The sequence below is a fragment of the Colletotrichum abscissum genome, assembly GCF_030869225.1.
Source record: "Colletotrichum abscissum strain IMI 504890 chromosome Unknown Scaffold_12.1, whole genome shotgun sequence".
NCBI classification, from domain to species: domain Eukaryota; kingdom Fungi; phylum Ascomycota; class Sordariomycetes; order Glomerellales; family Glomerellaceae; genus Colletotrichum; species Colletotrichum abscissum.
Genome location: NW_026850010.1, coordinates 456,008 through 472,193, shown reverse-complemented (window position 1 = coordinate 472,193; position 16,186 = coordinate 456,008). Strand labels below are relative to the sequence as shown.

At 53.7% G+C, this 16,186-nt stretch overlaps 3 protein-coding genes across 3 annotated transcripts; all 3 read left to right on the top strand.

The window, feature by feature from the left end:
- Positions 1–10,294: 10,294 nt before the first annotated feature.
- CABS01_05919 (uncharacterized protein) lies at positions 10,295–10,699 on the top strand (the record flags this gene model as incomplete). Its single annotated transcript, XM_060539287.1, has 1 exon — positions 10,295–10,699. One exon carries the CDS (start codon positions 10,295–10,297, stop codon positions 10,697–10,699), a length of 405 nt encoding a protein of 134 aa, XP_060404682.1.
- A 2,246-nt stretch (positions 10,700–12,945) lies between these two features.
- Positions 12,946–13,527, top strand: CABS01_05918 (uncharacterized protein; the record flags this gene model as incomplete). The annotated part of the gene is made up of 1 exon (XM_060539286.1): positions 12,946–13,527. The coding sequence occupies one exon, from the start codon at positions 12,946–12,948 to the stop codon at positions 13,525–13,527; it is 582 nt and encodes a 193-aa protein (XP_060404681.1).
- A 647-nt stretch (positions 13,528–14,174) lies between these two features.
- On the top strand, positions 14,175–16,181 carry CABS01_05917 (leukotriene A-4 hydrolase/aminopeptidase; the record flags this gene model as incomplete). Its single annotated transcript, XM_060539285.1, has 2 exons — positions 14,175–15,235; positions 15,296–16,181. 2 exons carry the CDS (start codon positions 14,175–14,177, stop codon positions 16,179–16,181), a joined length of 1,947 nt encoding a protein of 648 aa, XP_060404680.1.
- Between the last annotated feature and the right edge of the window lie 5 nt (positions 16,182–16,186).

Below are 16,186 nucleotides of genomic sequence, written 5' to 3'. Positions count from 1 at the left end.
GGCACGAGTTGGGGCGAACTGGGGGTGAGGAATAGAAACAGAAAGGTGACGGAGCTGAGTCGAGGACGATACGGACAAGAGTAAAGATCAGAGGAAGAAGACAAACCTTGAGGTATCTTTAGACCAGCATGGAGGCAGCAAAAGGAGGGCGTTTGAAGGATGCGAGTATCGATTGTATCAAGGTACGTTACGTAGCTCAGTTACGAAGATTCAGGTAGATATGAGAGGAAGAAGAAGTAAGAATATGAAAAAGAAGACGGTACGGATGGTCTTTCTCAGTATCAAAGGCAGGAAATGTGGTAAGAAAACGGATAGCACCAGATAGACTACCAGAGTGCGAGTGTCGGGCAACGGGGATGTCCCATGGGAAGCAACGTTCTTGGGCAGTGCGAGCGAGAGTGTCTAAGGTACTAGCCGGGAACGTGGAGTTTTGATGTCTGCACTGCTGCAGCTGCCACCGTACGCATACTCCGTAGTCTGCAGCTGGAGTCGTCTACTGCAGGACGGGGGGCAAGGAAGGCAAGCCGCAACGGGGACAACGGGTAAGGTAGGAAACAGACAGGAGTGGACATGGCGGCGGCGAGGTGTCGAGTCGAGGAGTGACCGTCCGTGATGCAGATGCAAGCACCTCGAAGGCTCGAAGAGACGATGAGTGATTGAGTGTGTTGCTTCCAACGTGCTTCCTTGAAGCTTCTCCAGAGCAGGTTAGGACCGAAATTGCAACTTGAGACCCAGTCAGAGTCCTACGAACTGGGCGAAACACGAGGGAAGCTATGTCCGACTGCCGGACAAGAAGCAAAATTAGGAATAGGGCAGTATGAAGTAGGGGTGAAGGAACCAGAAATGGACAAGGGCCACGCCGTGGGACGAAGTGGATGGCGACAAGTCCAAGACAGAGAAGGAGAAGAGTGGGTGTGGAACAGAGGAAGAGGGACGTCACGCTAGCAGGAACTTAAAGTGTAATTGTGTTGTGCGTGGAAGACAGTAGTACTCCGTGGGTGTGTGTTCAGGTCAGGTCTTCACAAAGCTCGAGAGTGTCGTGAGTGTGTGGGATAGTGTGCACTACTGCTGTGTAGGGAGTAGTGTTTACGGTTATGAATGGAGGTGGTGGAGAGGTCGAAGTGCGAATAAGGTACAGATGTGCAAAGTGGGAAAAGATGTGCAGAGAGTGTGCAGCCATCCCCATCCGCAATCTGTTGCGTCGCGGTGCATCTGCAACATGTGCAAGTGGTTTTTCTGCAGCTTCCAGGTTGCATGGGTAAAAATGGTGAAAAGTGGGAGGGAAGGACATTAGGACGGGGACAAGTTGAAACGGCTTGAGCACGCTGCACGCCGCACAACCAGAAAAGCCACGCCCACTATGTACTAGCTCGAGTGTCAAGAGGCAGGGGCGGTCCATTGGATTGGCTCGTAGTTGCCAAAAGTTCAGAACAACGGCGAAAAAGAGCAAGAACGTCTGCGCGAAGGAGAGAGGTACTTACCTGTCCGTACCTACCTACTGCAAGCACAGAAAATGATGTGGGAAGGATCCACTCTCTCTGACCGGGGCCCTACTCAGGAAAATATGGAGATTCCGGTGCCTGGGATTCTGCGAGAACGTCAACCTGGACGGACAGTGACGAGATCCCGGAGCACAGAGGAGCCTACTTACCTTAAGGTACCTTATTGAGTGTGCCAGTCAGAGATACGTACCGTGCTTGCCTCGAGCCCTCTACTGCAAAGGTTTCCATCACCCCACCCTCAGCATCCATCCATCCATCCCCACTCCAACTGCACCTTATTCGTCCGGGATGCTCCAGCAATGGAAAACTGCAAAGGTAAGCGCGATACGTACCTTACCGGGAATCCTCATCGATGGCGTTTGTAACGACGCACTGGCGCACATGGCATCCTTCCCCTCTTCAATGTTCCTCTCCGAATAACCGATGCCCGTCATGCTAGTCCATATTACCCGTCTGATAACCTTTTTTCTCAAGATTTCGGTGGTGGGAGTAGACCGGGCGGGTGGTAAGTCAAGGGTTCTCTGCTACACCAACAGCACCATCTATATACGCTTCACCCAGACTTGTCCACCTGGCCTTCAAGTCTCTCTCCTGCGGCTTGCCAGGGACTTTGCAGCACACCTCAGGGTAAAGTAAGGTAGCGTCGCCACAGCAGTGGGTTGAAAGCCACCACTTGCCACAGACACAGTACTGCGTACAAGAAATCAGGTTGTGAATGTAACGCTTCTACTAATAACCTGAAGCACTCGGACCTGTTTGTGATTGTCTAGATGTCCAACAAGTTACCGGAACAGGAGATGACCGAAAGAATACCCTGGCGTGATGTTTCCGACTCTACTTGGCTCTATCTCAAGATAGTCTCCGTTCAAGGGGTAACGTCTTCGCGATTTTGGAACGCCTTCAGGTTGTCTGTCTCTTCAACTTCATCTGTGCTCAAGTTGTCAGCTACGGTCTACAGTCCATGAGAATAGGGAGGGGCAGGTATGAGATAGTAGCATTGAGCACATGGACACTAGGCTACTACCTCAGAATTGCCTCTCAAGTCTCGACCACCCAACTTCCCTGCCTTTGGAGGCCTGGACCGTTCTTGTTCCTGCTTGCAACGACCTCGACCTTTCCCAACCCAGATAAAACGAGTCGCACTTGCTTCTTTCAACCAGGTAGATGCCTCGCGCTTCTGGCAAGTCCCAGCGCGGAGACACAGAGACTGAGGGGCTGAGTCGACTCAGTTCCTTCCCATAATGTGCCATTTCCACGTACGGGAACACAGTGGTGCGGCAGTCAGCCGTCTTCAACATCGTCTCTGTGCGAACAATATCCTTGTCATTTTGTCGTCTCTTGTCTTGCCCCTCTCAGCTATGGGCAATCCGCGGTACCACCGCCACCAACACGAGAATCAAGAAACGCGCTAAACACCGACTCATGGCCTCACGACCGGCTTGTTTCTTCCAAAAATCTATTATCGCAATGCGCCTTTCAAAGTCAGATTCGCAATCGAATCCACCTGACTACCAATCCATGACTCTCTCCACACTCCATGTGCGTGCCCAAGCGACGATCATCATCATCACGAAAAACGTCCCTCTACGAATAGCACCATTCGCTTACACGAGAACCCACCCTACCTTACCTCTAGTGCAAGCTTGACTTCATCTTGCCTTTTCAACACCATCAATTTCTAGTGGATGTCTGCTTCACCATCCCACAAAGCAACAACACAGACGTGCTCCAGGGCCACCTTGTTGTACTGTCTCATTCTGCTACCATGGTGAGAAGTCACGCCGTCGTCTCCCTCAGGTGACGAACGGCCGTTTGAGCAAAACATTTCGGACATCTGCTACCACATCATGCTTCGACCGGTCCATCCTATTGCACTCGCGCCTACCTCGCTCTCTTGATCACAGCCTCTTTCTCGCTGCATCGCAGCACGCATCAAGCGCTGCGCCATTCTTTGGGTCGCACGTCCCTCTCACCGCAGCCGATGTCACCACCCGCGGAAGAACGAAACTTGCTTGCTGATCGAGCCGCGAGCCAACGAACGCCATCGTCTTAATGCCATTATTGTTTCTAGCTTCGTGTAAGCGCGAGAACAGCAGAGAAAAGATTCATGCCATCAAGTACGTTTCCAGCCACCCTTACGATTGAGGATAGTTGGCGTCTCTAGACTGATCTTTCGGCACCGTTGCATCAAGCTACTTCTCATGTTTGACACTGACTTTGTCCAGCAATAATCACACGTGGACTACAAGTGGACGCTCTGGCATTCCCAATTTCAGCTAGGCGAAGAACGCATCAGCTAAAGAGCCTGCGTGAAGGCCTCACATCATTCGCCATCAGCTGCGATTCGCTGGCTGATCTGGACCGTCTCGGTATTCAAGCTCGCAGCGATTGGAAAGAACTTGCCAGGATGCATCCGCTTTAGTCGGGAGGGGATGCCCTGGCAATCCAATGATATGAGTCGGAGAATTTACGGTATTGGCCGAATGTCAAACTCGCACAGGCACACAGCGGGGAGGCTTTGCATGAAGTCGCATGAATGATGACCCCAACGGACGAAGAGGATTGGACGACCAAACAAGCATATCGAGAGAGCTACCATCGACGACGTAATGGTACCGAAACTTCAGGTATCATCCTCTGCGGTCCATCCAAAATCTGAATTCATCGCTTCGCAATGAACAGTGGTATATCCGACAGCTAAAGTAGCCAGTATGTTCGACTTCATCAACGACGAGGCGGAAGTCCACTTATAATTACGGCTTCATCAACAGGTGAGCGTTTAGTGCTGTACTAGGTCAAAGCCTGTTCACTCGGAGACTCGGGAAGCGGCGAGTCAAACTAAGCCTTCGGTCCCGATGGCACTTACAAGAGATTGACGTTGGGGCTTCGAGCTTTGACATCGACACAGGCCGTGGACAAACCCTTCGAAAGAATAGACCCTTCAGCACCAATGGCTTAAAGTTTGTCCTTAGGGCACGACAGACGGTCTCAAGTCTTTCTAGATTGCGCCCGGTGGCTTCGATTCTCGGCTGCTTAGACTTCTGTCACTTGCATGGCGACATGCCAACGAGTGTCACGAATCCGCCAGCCCAGCGTCATCGACGTGGGCAGCGTTAAACACAGCTCTCCATCCGTTGAAGCAACATTGCATACCTATGGCTCTGGGTCAACGGGTCCATTCGTCTAGTCATCGGTTGTATCCCACAGCTCCTACCTCACCATCGGAAGTTGGTTTCACCTTAATTTACCTACGACTCCCGCTCGGAACGCTCGCCGGATTCCAGTCGCCAAGCTTTTTTTGGTCCAGCACTATGAGCGGCCCAGCACTTGTTCCCGTCTCCACGTTCTTGACGTTAATCGTATCACCAATACTGCTCAAGGAAACAACGGCGCCTTTGGATCGCTGAGCTGCCTAGGATCCTCCCGGTCTGTCAAACACAGCCAACCCCAATTGCCGTTTTTCGCTATGACTCCCTTTTCCCCTCCTCTTCGTTCTTAGGCGCGGAAACAACAGGACCTAGAAAAAATACGCCATGCTCAAAATGACAGCTGAGCCGGTCACAATTGTCAAAGCGTTTTATTCACTTCATCGTTGCTCATGGCGAAGGCTGATGGATCGACCACTAGCCCATTCTATATTCATCCTGGACCAGAGCAACGTGCGGACGACGTGCCCGCAATTGACGAATACTACCGTGCATCCTGTTCACTTGAGTCTGAAGCGCTCCGAGCCGTCTCGACCCAGCCGCAATCTCCGTGAAAAATAGGCTGCGAATCTCGGCTCCGGTCATGAGTTCGCATGGGTGTCTTGAACGCCTTCAACAATGATCACACCGCTAGTAGCTCGAGTCTTGGTGTTGTCCGAGCAGCCCTTGAAAGCGTTCGAACCTACCGATCCTTACACGTTTGTCCGTACGGACTGACGGAGTACCAAATATTTTTCACTTTACGAATATCGACCAGGAAGTCTAGGTAACCACGTTGGCCGGACTTCGCTCCCGAGGTAAGGGACCCCTGGTTCATCTTCCACGAGCCCAACATCGACCTTGCCATTAAGATCAACCTGGTTTCCACGTCTCTGTTTCCTCTCAGTGGCCCGAACGTCAGTTTCTGCGGCGCGGATAGGTATGATGGAGCATATGAGAGTATGAGGAGTTAAGTGAGGTCAAACTTGACTCAAGCCATAGCACTCTAACGCAATTTGACGACCGTGTGCTGACGGGCATCGGCGCCTATCCGAACAACGCGGGGTTTCTTCAAGTTGCCAATAACTTATGCACGAGGCGGCTGACACGGGACTGAGACGTCTTTGAAGAATTGGAAGAATTGGAATAAGAAAGCAGCTTGCACTATGAGGCGTGGGGTTCACACTCTAATGGTTTTGCACAGCATCGTCGGTTTTTGAAATATCTCAGACTATGATCGGCGATGTCACGAAATTGGGAGAAGAGAGGCCACCACGGAGATGTTCATGGTTATTCTCATTGTACAGCAACTCACTGCACCTTGGACGACGGTGAATGGAGGTACGGAGTACGGATACGGGACACAAACACTCGTCCATCTTGAGACGAAGATCAAATTGTCGAGACCTCCTCAGGCTCCCATCCTTCGGTGGGACTGATGAGAACCTGGGTGGAACCAGGTATCCTTGAAGATGCAGCATACATGTCTGAAATAGGTTGATCTCCGCCCCTAGCCATTCCCCTATCCTGAGCAATTGCCAGGGCCCCTGGCCTCTCGACCTCCCAACGAAGCTCCCCTGTCGACGACCCATCTCGACACTGGCTCCCCGAGATATCAAGGCTCCAGCCGTTCATTAATGCAGGGGGGCTTTACTCACCTCGCACGTGTACTCCGTAGAGCGGTGGCAGGACAATATCGAAATCGACTGGGTTTACCGTTTTGCAACGAGCAGAGCGCCGGGGTCGTGGATCCTGAGTGATGTCAATATCGCACCGTTGTATTGTAAGACGGGCCTCAGTAGAATATATTCGCCTAGTTGAGGAACCTCATATCCGACAACTTGACGAGAGAGACCAATATTTCATCTCGAAAGCTCGGCTCATAAAGACAATCGCGGCTAGGACACATCATCGGCATACTTGACACGAAACCATCAACATTTCACCTGATTTGGGATTTCCGCCTTCATTAGGGCCAGAGATAGCCAGGTCTGGTGGTCAGTGTGCGCGGACGCATCCGCGTTGAGATCGGCCGGCTACAACCTGGTTCATGACCGTGCTGGCGCGCTGCGATGCTCCAGCGTCGTCACATTCACACGGACTGGGGCGACTTTTTACACCCCGCACTTAGGACCATCTCTGCAACGACGTCGCATTCTTCACATCGCTTATGCTGCAAACGAGTCACGAAAATTCATAGAGAAATGATGCATGGTGGAGATGACTGCGGTACTCTCAGGAGTTCGCACTCGGAACTCACCATTCTCATAGTCATGGGACCACGAGGCAAATCCTCAACGGAACAGCGGCAACAGACAAGAAAATGAACCACAACGCCATGATACAGATGTTGCACTGCGAATGGATACTGTGTTGGCGCGCAGCGGTCGGCCAAAATTGAGGGTTTTTAGAGTTACGTCAACAACTGACAGGAAGAACTCGTGGCCCGGGCCTCGAAGATCTTGTGAGATCTGCTGAGCTGGCGCTGTATTGAGCAAACTGAGGGTTTCGCCCAGTGAAACACTGACGCTGAACAATGCCGTCTATCCTCTCGCTATCTGGATCCAGCTAGCTAACTGCACCATCCACTCTTCCATCTTATCTCGCGTTGTCTGGGTCAATCATTCTCCACCGACCAAGTGCCGATAACTCTGCAAACTTCCAAGTGCCGCATCACGCCAATGAGGACCGAAACCACAGCATCAGGCTTATGTGTAGCTTATTCCTGAGAAAACAACGCCGCCCATGCAGCCTTCGATATGCGCGTTCAGATGTGTCGAGGTTCACTTGTGTCGTCCTGTCTAGGTCGCTATCATGTCCGGCCGCAGACCGTTGACGATGATGAGACGACCTCCGATCTTGTTAGCCGGCATCCATCCACCAGGAAGCAACTTCATATGCCGGAAACAAGCTTTCTAAACAACCTCAGTGGAGATAAGGTGGTGGCACCTCGAGTGAGGGGATAGTAGGGCGCCATCATTGCGAGTATGGGCAGCAATCATTGTAATCTCTGGCATTGAAGGCCCCCACGCTCTTGAGGAACAGCACAGTACGGACACAACAGCAGGCATCTTCCTTCACGGGACCTAGCTACACCAAGCAAAGTAAGGATCTGACATTGAGACAACCTGCCATCGTTCCGATATTCCTGGCATACCAAGCTTATAATACACATAGTAATGGCAGGCACTAGAGTCTGGTTCGTCGCAGACCCATGGTTAGCGCCATTGCCTCACATCGCTTACAACCCTCTCGAAACTCGCTTTACAACAGTCTCGGGATACGGCTGTTTGCACACATCCCACATAGAGAGAGGTCTATACCAAAGCCCTCTCAACGAATTTCTGGCTCGATCAAGCCTGGTTTCTTCCCCAGTTGATCTCAACGACGGGCCGTGTGACACGTTGACAACACTATGCCCCTATTCGCACGTTGACTGATACGCCACTAGGTTGTAACCTTGCAACAAAAGGAGGATGTGGATTCGCTCACATCATAGACAGTTTACAGAACTTCGAAGACGCGTCAACTCTGTGGCGAACTGTTTAGACCAAACTACCAAGCAATCATGGACCATGGGCGATTCTCTGCCAATTCTCGCTTCCACCAGGTTCCGGTGATAGGCAGTGGTCAAGCCTCCGACGCAAGAGCGAATCGTCATATCACATAGGACCTGCCACTTCTCTGGTTGACAGTATGCCTGATCGTGGTATTGCAAGCATCATTGCCCCCCAAAGAGAGGTTCTAATCTAGCGTTCCCGAGGCTCGAGCAGTAGGTGGCAGACACGCCTTCGCCTGCTTCAAGTGCGGGGTCGAAACAGCGTTTCATCCAGGAAACTTGACCTGGTAGTCATCTGCAACCTATTATTCGTCAATGGCAAGGAAATCACAAGTGCGGATAATCTCTCTATAACAGCTACGACACGGGGAAGGAGGCCGATCTCATCCCCGTCAGAAGCGAAGCCATACAACCGCAGTTACGGTTCAAGGCGTCCGCACAGAGGCAAGGCCAACGATGGGGGAACGACCAATGTTGAGTATCTAGCCCCCGAACGGCGTCACCTCGAGGCCCCGAGACTCAGGCTACCAACACATGAAGGTAGTATTCATGAGCTGCTTGAGGGGGGGGGGGGGGGGCAATTGCGAAGCCGGGGGATGCGACCCCTAGAAACACTGTCACGAAAGGTGGAGGGCGAAGCATCACTGTGTGGCACAAGAGTCAAGACTCAACTTGCAAAACGTGGCAAACCCCTTGACAAAACTGCAATTGGGCGCAGATTTGAGCGGCTAGCCAACCCTACCAACTTTGCCCCTGGTAGGCCGCAGTCTCGGACTAGAGATGCTAACCTGGAGAGATTACCACACGTTGAAGAGTTGAGGAGATTCCCTGAGAGGTCCCGACATGGATGCCGGTGGCCCATGACAAAAGGGATCAACATGCGGAGTATTATTTCGTCGTATATTTTTGACTTTGGCACCCGTCTCGGGACCTGCATGTCAACGGGCATATTCGGGAGAGATCAGCAGTCAATCCCATCCAAGTTTCCAATTTTCTCCGACGATTACAGCAGCGCAAATGCCGGAGCCACATGGTTGACAGGCCCTTTCTCTTTGTCAACTAACAACACCGCAACGACTTCGTAACCCGTAAGGCAAGCTGATTTTGCAGAGGCATTGCATTCGATAGACGACAGCCATGACAGGAATGACGAGTTACCATTAGATTCATCGCTTTGCAATCACCATGACACGCTGTGGGAGTTGTAGTACTGTCAGAGACTAGTGGAGATGAAGGGAATAGACGTCAGGCGAGACCCTTCAATCCTCAAGCTACGGATACCATGGACTCGCCCACACTCTCCCTCCTCTCTCTTGTTGCCTTAAACTAACCCGAGGTTAAAGTTTGGCCAACGTTCCCAGGCCGTCATGTCAAGATCTTGTAGGTGCCCCTCAATTAATTCTTAGCGCGGAAAACGCGATCGGACTTGTGCTCCCCCGGCCCTTGTCCTACCAAGGCTCTCACTTACATTGCATTGCTGCAATCTACGGCAACGCACAAACAGACCGTGGCTTGCAGTAGCAGTATGCGTGCCATCATCATGAGTTGACAGAGCACGCAACGCTCAAACACGGGCCTCTTCCGACGAGCAGTGTAAGCCTTCTAGACATCTCTACCACGCATACGGCCCTCTCGCAATGGCTCTTGGTGCCAGACCGAGCCCTCCCGGCGCAGGATCAAGGCTAACCTTTCGGGCAGTATTCCCACACTTTCATATCCGGTATTCGGTCATTCGGCACCGATCCGGTCTCTGGCGGTCTCTAGAGAGGTTTGCAAGAAGCACCGTCCTCCTGGCCCCTCTCTTGGCGAACTCGGCCGGCCACCCCCGCTTCGGAGCAAGACCGATGCTCAATCCCTCCCCTCGGGCCCCAACGCAAAGAAAAAGAGGAAGAGAGAGAAAGGCCACGCGTTGAGCCTGGCTTCCGGCAACGCTCCCTGCTAAGCTTGAATTGTTAGCGTCCCTCTTGCTTGGGAAAACGCTATCCAGCGTGATCTGGGGGGGCCCTTATCCAGTCACAGCTCGGCCACGCCGCACCACTACCACCAATATGTATGAAGATGAGCTAGGCTGGGAGGGGCAGGCCGACACTGGCAGACTGGCCCCCCTTTTCTTGGTCTTGGCTTCAACGGGTGCGCTCCGCGGTTGCTGCTGGTCCATGAAGCTTCAAGGGCAAGGTCACGACGCACCTGCAGTGGTGCGAAACCGCGATCCCTCCAACGTGGTAGACAGAGAGGGCCAGATCAAGTCGGGGATGAAGCGTCCATACTCGAAAGGTGCCCATCCTCCGGCGCATCCTCCGTGGCCGAAGTCCTTCGCTGCGGAATCTGGCCCTCCAAAACGGCATCGCTTTGCATTTCACACCCTGTTCGTGGCTCTTATCACTGCTTGCGACAGACTCACAGACTCACAGGTTAGAGCATGCCCTCCAGCAATTCAGCAGTCCAGCCTCTAGGCCTTGATAGAATTCGCATTCAGCGAACCTTCATGGCCTCACCCCTGCACTGCCTTGCCTACTTGCTGCTCAGCGAGTTCCCAATCATTCGTTTGTCAGAGCTTACAAGCCCAGGGGCCCAGGCCAAACAACGCCCATTGCACCAGCCTGGGCTAGCGAGACAATCGTTCCCGTCTTCCAGGAACGAGGTCATCTCCTGTTCGTCAACAACCGTGACCAAATACTGCATTGTCTTAAAGCCCGTAGCCATACATTCGGGCTGTTTCACGACGGCACGAGGGAAGCGCACCTGTTCTTGCACAGCCCCCCCCCCCCCCCCCCCCCCCGGGAAAAAACCCTCCCGCCCCTCGCAGAGAGCGCGTCTCCCCCTCTCCCTCAAACACCCGACAAAAAAATCCATTTCTTAAAACCCCCAGACCAAACTCTTGGCGGTTTTCCCCCGGCACCCGGGGAGACCCCCCCGTTTTTCCCCACCCCCCCCCCCCCCCCCCCCCCCCAAAGGAAGCCCAAACAAATATCGACAAATATTGCACAAACTGTACGGATATTCCCAGCGCGATAGCTCGCATCTTATCATAGGCAACGCCACATATAGCGCTATAACGAAGAACTGCTGCAGCCCCTTTCAATCTCCAACCATCCCCTTTCCCCCCTCCCCCTTCCACCGAAGAAACGAGCGAGACCCCTGCTGGCTATTTGGACTCCGGTTGGACACGGGCTTCCAGAAGAATGTGGGTTCCTGTTGTGACAGGGTGACAGCGCGCCCCCATCAAGTGTGGGGTAAGGGTGGCCGGACAAGCTCCCACGGCTCCCAGCTCCCCCCTCCAAGGCTCAAGCTCCGAGGGCCCTGAGTAAATGAATAAGACGGATCCGTTATTGGTGATGGAGGCATGGATCTCTGCGATTGAGATTGAGAGGCCGTTTGGTATCCGCAAGCTTGGCGGTCTGTTTTCCTTCGGGGAGGGGTCTCAAGATGCAGAATATTCAATATCCTTTGCTATACTAAGCTTTCCACTCGGGAAAGTTTATCGCCCTTGAAGATGTTCGCCCAGTACGAGGATGGATCTTTTATTTCTCCTTAGTCGCAAGAAGCGATATTGCAAAAGAGAAATGACGGGCAGTATCTACCTTTACGTATTGGGAGGCTTCAAGCGATTATACCCGAATACGTAACGACTGTCACCTGGGTATCCGTATTCGCACAAAGTACACTACGAGACTGGACTAGGTGGTGTTTTTGCTGGGCGGCGGCCTCTACCTGTGGGCTTTCTCAGTGGGATTTTTTCTCGCCTAACGATAGGCATACCCGTGGCAACCGTCACGATGCAGGTCTTGTCACATATCTCGCATCCACCCATTTTAGCCGGAGGAGGAGCCCTTGACTCTCTCCCACTCTCTTCCTCGAGTCTGCCAACCCCCGGAGCTGGGTTTGGAACCTCTTGGTATCCACAACTCACGCCATGCCGCGCCGCCGGTGTGACCGCGAGGGGCAGTAGCCACGGCCGCGGATGCAGAGCAACCCCTTCCACGGTTCCGACCCCTGTCCTCTTGCGATACCCCGTTGGGAACGCCTTTTTTGTGCCACAGTACGCAGTAGGAGTGAGAAGTGCGAACCGGTCCAGGCGAATGGGGAATGAGCGGTTGGGCCACCTTGTTCACGAGGTGGAAGCGGAAACAGGCAGGAGGCCGAAAAAAAAGAGAGAAAGAAGGTGAGGCTGCAGACCCGCCACCATCTCAGATTCTGCAGTCACGAAGAACTTTGTGTCAGTTTTTCTTGTCTTAGATGCGGATGTAGACAGATGCAGATGCAGCCCAGATGCGGGAAGGGGTCTACGGATACAAAGATCGGGCCGGGTGGAATACGAAAGGAGGGTGTTGACGGGAACGGGAAAGGGGAGGTGAGAAGGTCTGCTGCCACGACACCATGAGCAGAAACGACCTCTTGCATCGCGAGGAGGAAACTGAATCGGGGAGCAACGGCCACATTCAAACGACGGCTGGCTGTATTTCTGACGCGTCGTGCTCCAGCTTCAGGAGGACACGAAGGCCTCCTGGAGTCGTAACCATTGTCGGATTGTTCCCAGCAGCATTATCATCGGCTATTGGAGCCCTGCCTTTCTATCCTCTATCTCTCACTCTTTTCTCCCCTGATGCACGCACGTGGAAGAAAACCCTCCGCTGAGAGCAGTTTGTTTGATTGTGAATTCCGAAACCCCTCGTGAGAAGGGAGATCGGCCACACGGAACATGGAACGAACTGCTTGTCGAGGTATCTACGGATACTGTTTACGCAGTAAGGGGGTTATCGACTTCCAGGTCCAGGTCTCGAGGTCTGAGCCGGGTGGGCGAAGAGGAGACTTTTCGTCCGGTTTCTCACCCCGGAAAGGACGGAGAGAAGTTTTCTTGGTCCAGGCCACTGTCGACAAACTCTCTCTCAGTGTTGTACGAAGGTATGTGGGAGTGTATGATCTCATGCGGCAGCACCGAAAAAGAAAGGGGTGGACGGTGACGGGTGGCTTGGGGAACAGAAACGCAGGACAAGCCTCCAGGGGCCAGGGCGGAGAGGGAAAAGATAAGTCGGGATGGCGGCGAGCAGGCACAAGGAACGGCTTGGGCAATCCCCGTATCCCGGAGTGCGAAGACGGCCCAGAGATTCTCTCCCAGGTACGGATACGTCACGCAGGGAGATCCCATCCCCGGGGAAAGGCAGCGCCGTTTCAGGATGTTGGTCTTGGTCGTGGTTCACTCGTTCAGCTCCGTTCTGGCTGGGGTCTGCAGCTTTGCAGGTTCGTGTGGAGTTCGAAGACAATCAAGAGAGAGAGAGATTGATACGGAAGATACCCCGTGCTAGGCTCGCGTGAGCTTATCGACGGTTGAGTTTTTGGTGTGCCTGGAGTGCCTGGAGTTTAAGAGACAAGTGTGATAGCCAAGGCTTCCAGGAGAGCCGATGGTCCGGCCTTTGATGTGGGTGTTGGATCTCATCTTGAGTGATGAGGGATGGCCATCTCGATGGCGCCGTTAGATGTCGTGCTCAAGCCTCGGCATTTGATCAATTGAGAAGGGCACTTCGTACTCTGTAGATGGAGAGAGATGGCAAGCAATCGTGCGCCTGGCCTGTCTAGTTCTTGCATCTTTGGGACGTTTGGGATGAATGCTGAAGACTACTTTACGAGGGTTTACCACCTGGTGAAACAAACGTGAGGTGGGGGCTGGATAGAAACAGCCGCCCTCTCCAAGGTAGCACTCGTGGCTTCCATGACAGATCCAGATAAAGTGTGGCTGGAGGTATGTGGCTTGCCCCATTGCCGAACTAACCGTCTGTGGCTGAACTCCATGTCCCACGTGTGGCTGAAGCTACCCCTCTACCTTAGTCCGAATGTGGCAAGTGCTACCAACAACATCACGAGAGGAGGAGTTGAAGGACATCAAATTTCTGGAGAACTGGAGCTCCGCAAAGTCAGCAAGTTTTTACACACATGTGGCGATCCCTTCTTGCAAAGGGTTCAATTCCTATCAGAACAAGCTTCACCCGCCTCACGAGCCCTCAGAGCCGCGCAGCCGCCTTCGGCACTACTGCAAAGATGGCGTCCACCACCTCGACCAACAGAGACCCAAACACCCTATCAAACTATGGCGCGTGGCTAACCAAGCACACCACCGCCAACCTAACGATCGACTTCAAGGACAAGTCTCTCAAGGGTTCCGTCACCCTCGAGCTCGAGTCCCTGACGGACAGCCAGAGCAAGGAGATCATCCTCGACTCGAGCTTCCTCTCCATCTCGGGCGTCAAGGTCAACGCCGCCACCTCGACATGGGAGCTCAAGGACCGCGTGGAGCCGTACGGCGCCCCTCTGCACGTCTTTGTGCCCCAGGGCGCCGCCAAGGGCGAGGTGGTCAAGGTCGACGTCGACCTCGCTACCACGGACAAGTGCACCGCCCTGCAGTGGCTCACGCCCGCGCAGACGAGCAACAAGAAGCACCCGTACATGTTCTCCCAGTGCCAGGCCATTCACGCCCGCTCGCTGTTTCCCTGCCAGGACACACCGGACGTCAAGTCGACGTACAGCTTCGTCCTCGCCTCGCCTCTACCTGTCGTCGCTAGCGGTGTCCTCGTTGAGGGCTCCGGCAAGGATGAGAAGAAGGGTGACAACACGGTCTACCGGTTCGAGCAGAAGGTCCCCATCCCGTCGTACCTGTTCGCCCTGGCCTCGGGTGATATCGCCACGGCGCCTATTGGACCGCGGAGTATCGTTGCCACGGGGCCTGATGAGCTCAAGGAGTCGCAGTGGGAGCTGCAGAACGACATGGAGAAGTTCATGGAAGTTGCGGAGAAGCTTGTCTTCCCTTACCGGTGGGGTCAGTACAACGTTCTTGTTCTGCCGCCTAGTTTCCCCTACGGTGGTATGGAGAACCCGATTTACACGTTTGCTACGCCGACCATCATCAGCGGCGACAAGCAGAATGTTGACGTTATTGCACACGAGCTGAGTCACTCGTGGAGTGGTAACCTGGTGACCAGCTGCAGTTGGGAGCACTTGTAAGTCGGATTTTGATGTGTTGTCATTATGATAAAGGGGTAGCTGACGACGTGATATAGTTGGCTGAATGAGGGCTGGACCACGTATCTTGAGCGTCGTATCGGGATGGCTGTCCACGGTGACGCCGAGCGTGACTTCTCAGCCATCATTGGTTGGAAGGCCCTTGAGGACGCCGTTGCTCTGAATGGCGCCGACTCGGAGTTCACCAAGCTCATCATCAACCACAAGGGCATCGACCCCGATGATGCCTTCAGCACCGTTCCCTACGAGAAGGGCTTCCACTTCCTTTACTACCTCGAGCGTCTCGTCGGCATGGACGCCTTCGACAAGTTCATCCCCCACTACTTCACAAAGTGGTCCCGCAAGTCCCTCGACTCGTTCGAGTTCAAGGACACCTTCCTTACCTTCTTCAACGGCCTCGGCGACGAGGAGATTAAGAACAAGGTCGCCTCCATCGACTGGGATACGTGGTTCTACCAGCCCGGTCTCCCGCCTAAGCCCGTCTTCGACACCACCCTGGCCGATGTCTGCTACAAGCTGGCCGAGAACTGGAAGGACGAGTCCTTCAAGCCCTCCGCCGAGGACGTCGCCTCCTTCTCCGGAAACCAAAAGCTCGTCCTCCTCGAGACGATCGAGAAGTTCCCGTCTCCTCTGTCCGCTGACCGCGCAAAGCTGCTCGGCACCGTGTACGACCTCGTCTCGTCGCGCAACGCCGAGCTCAAGACGGCGTACTACAAGATTGCGCTCGCTGCCGAGGACTCGTCTGCGTATCAGGGCGCCGCGGAGCTGTTGGGTCACGTCGGTCGCATGAAGTTTGTGAGGCCGCTGTTCCGGTCGCTTAACAAGGTTGACAGGCAACTTGCGCTCAAGACGTTTGAGAAGAACAGGGACTTTTACCACCCCATTTGCCGTGGTATGGTGGAGAAGGACCTTGGACTTGTGTAAATAGA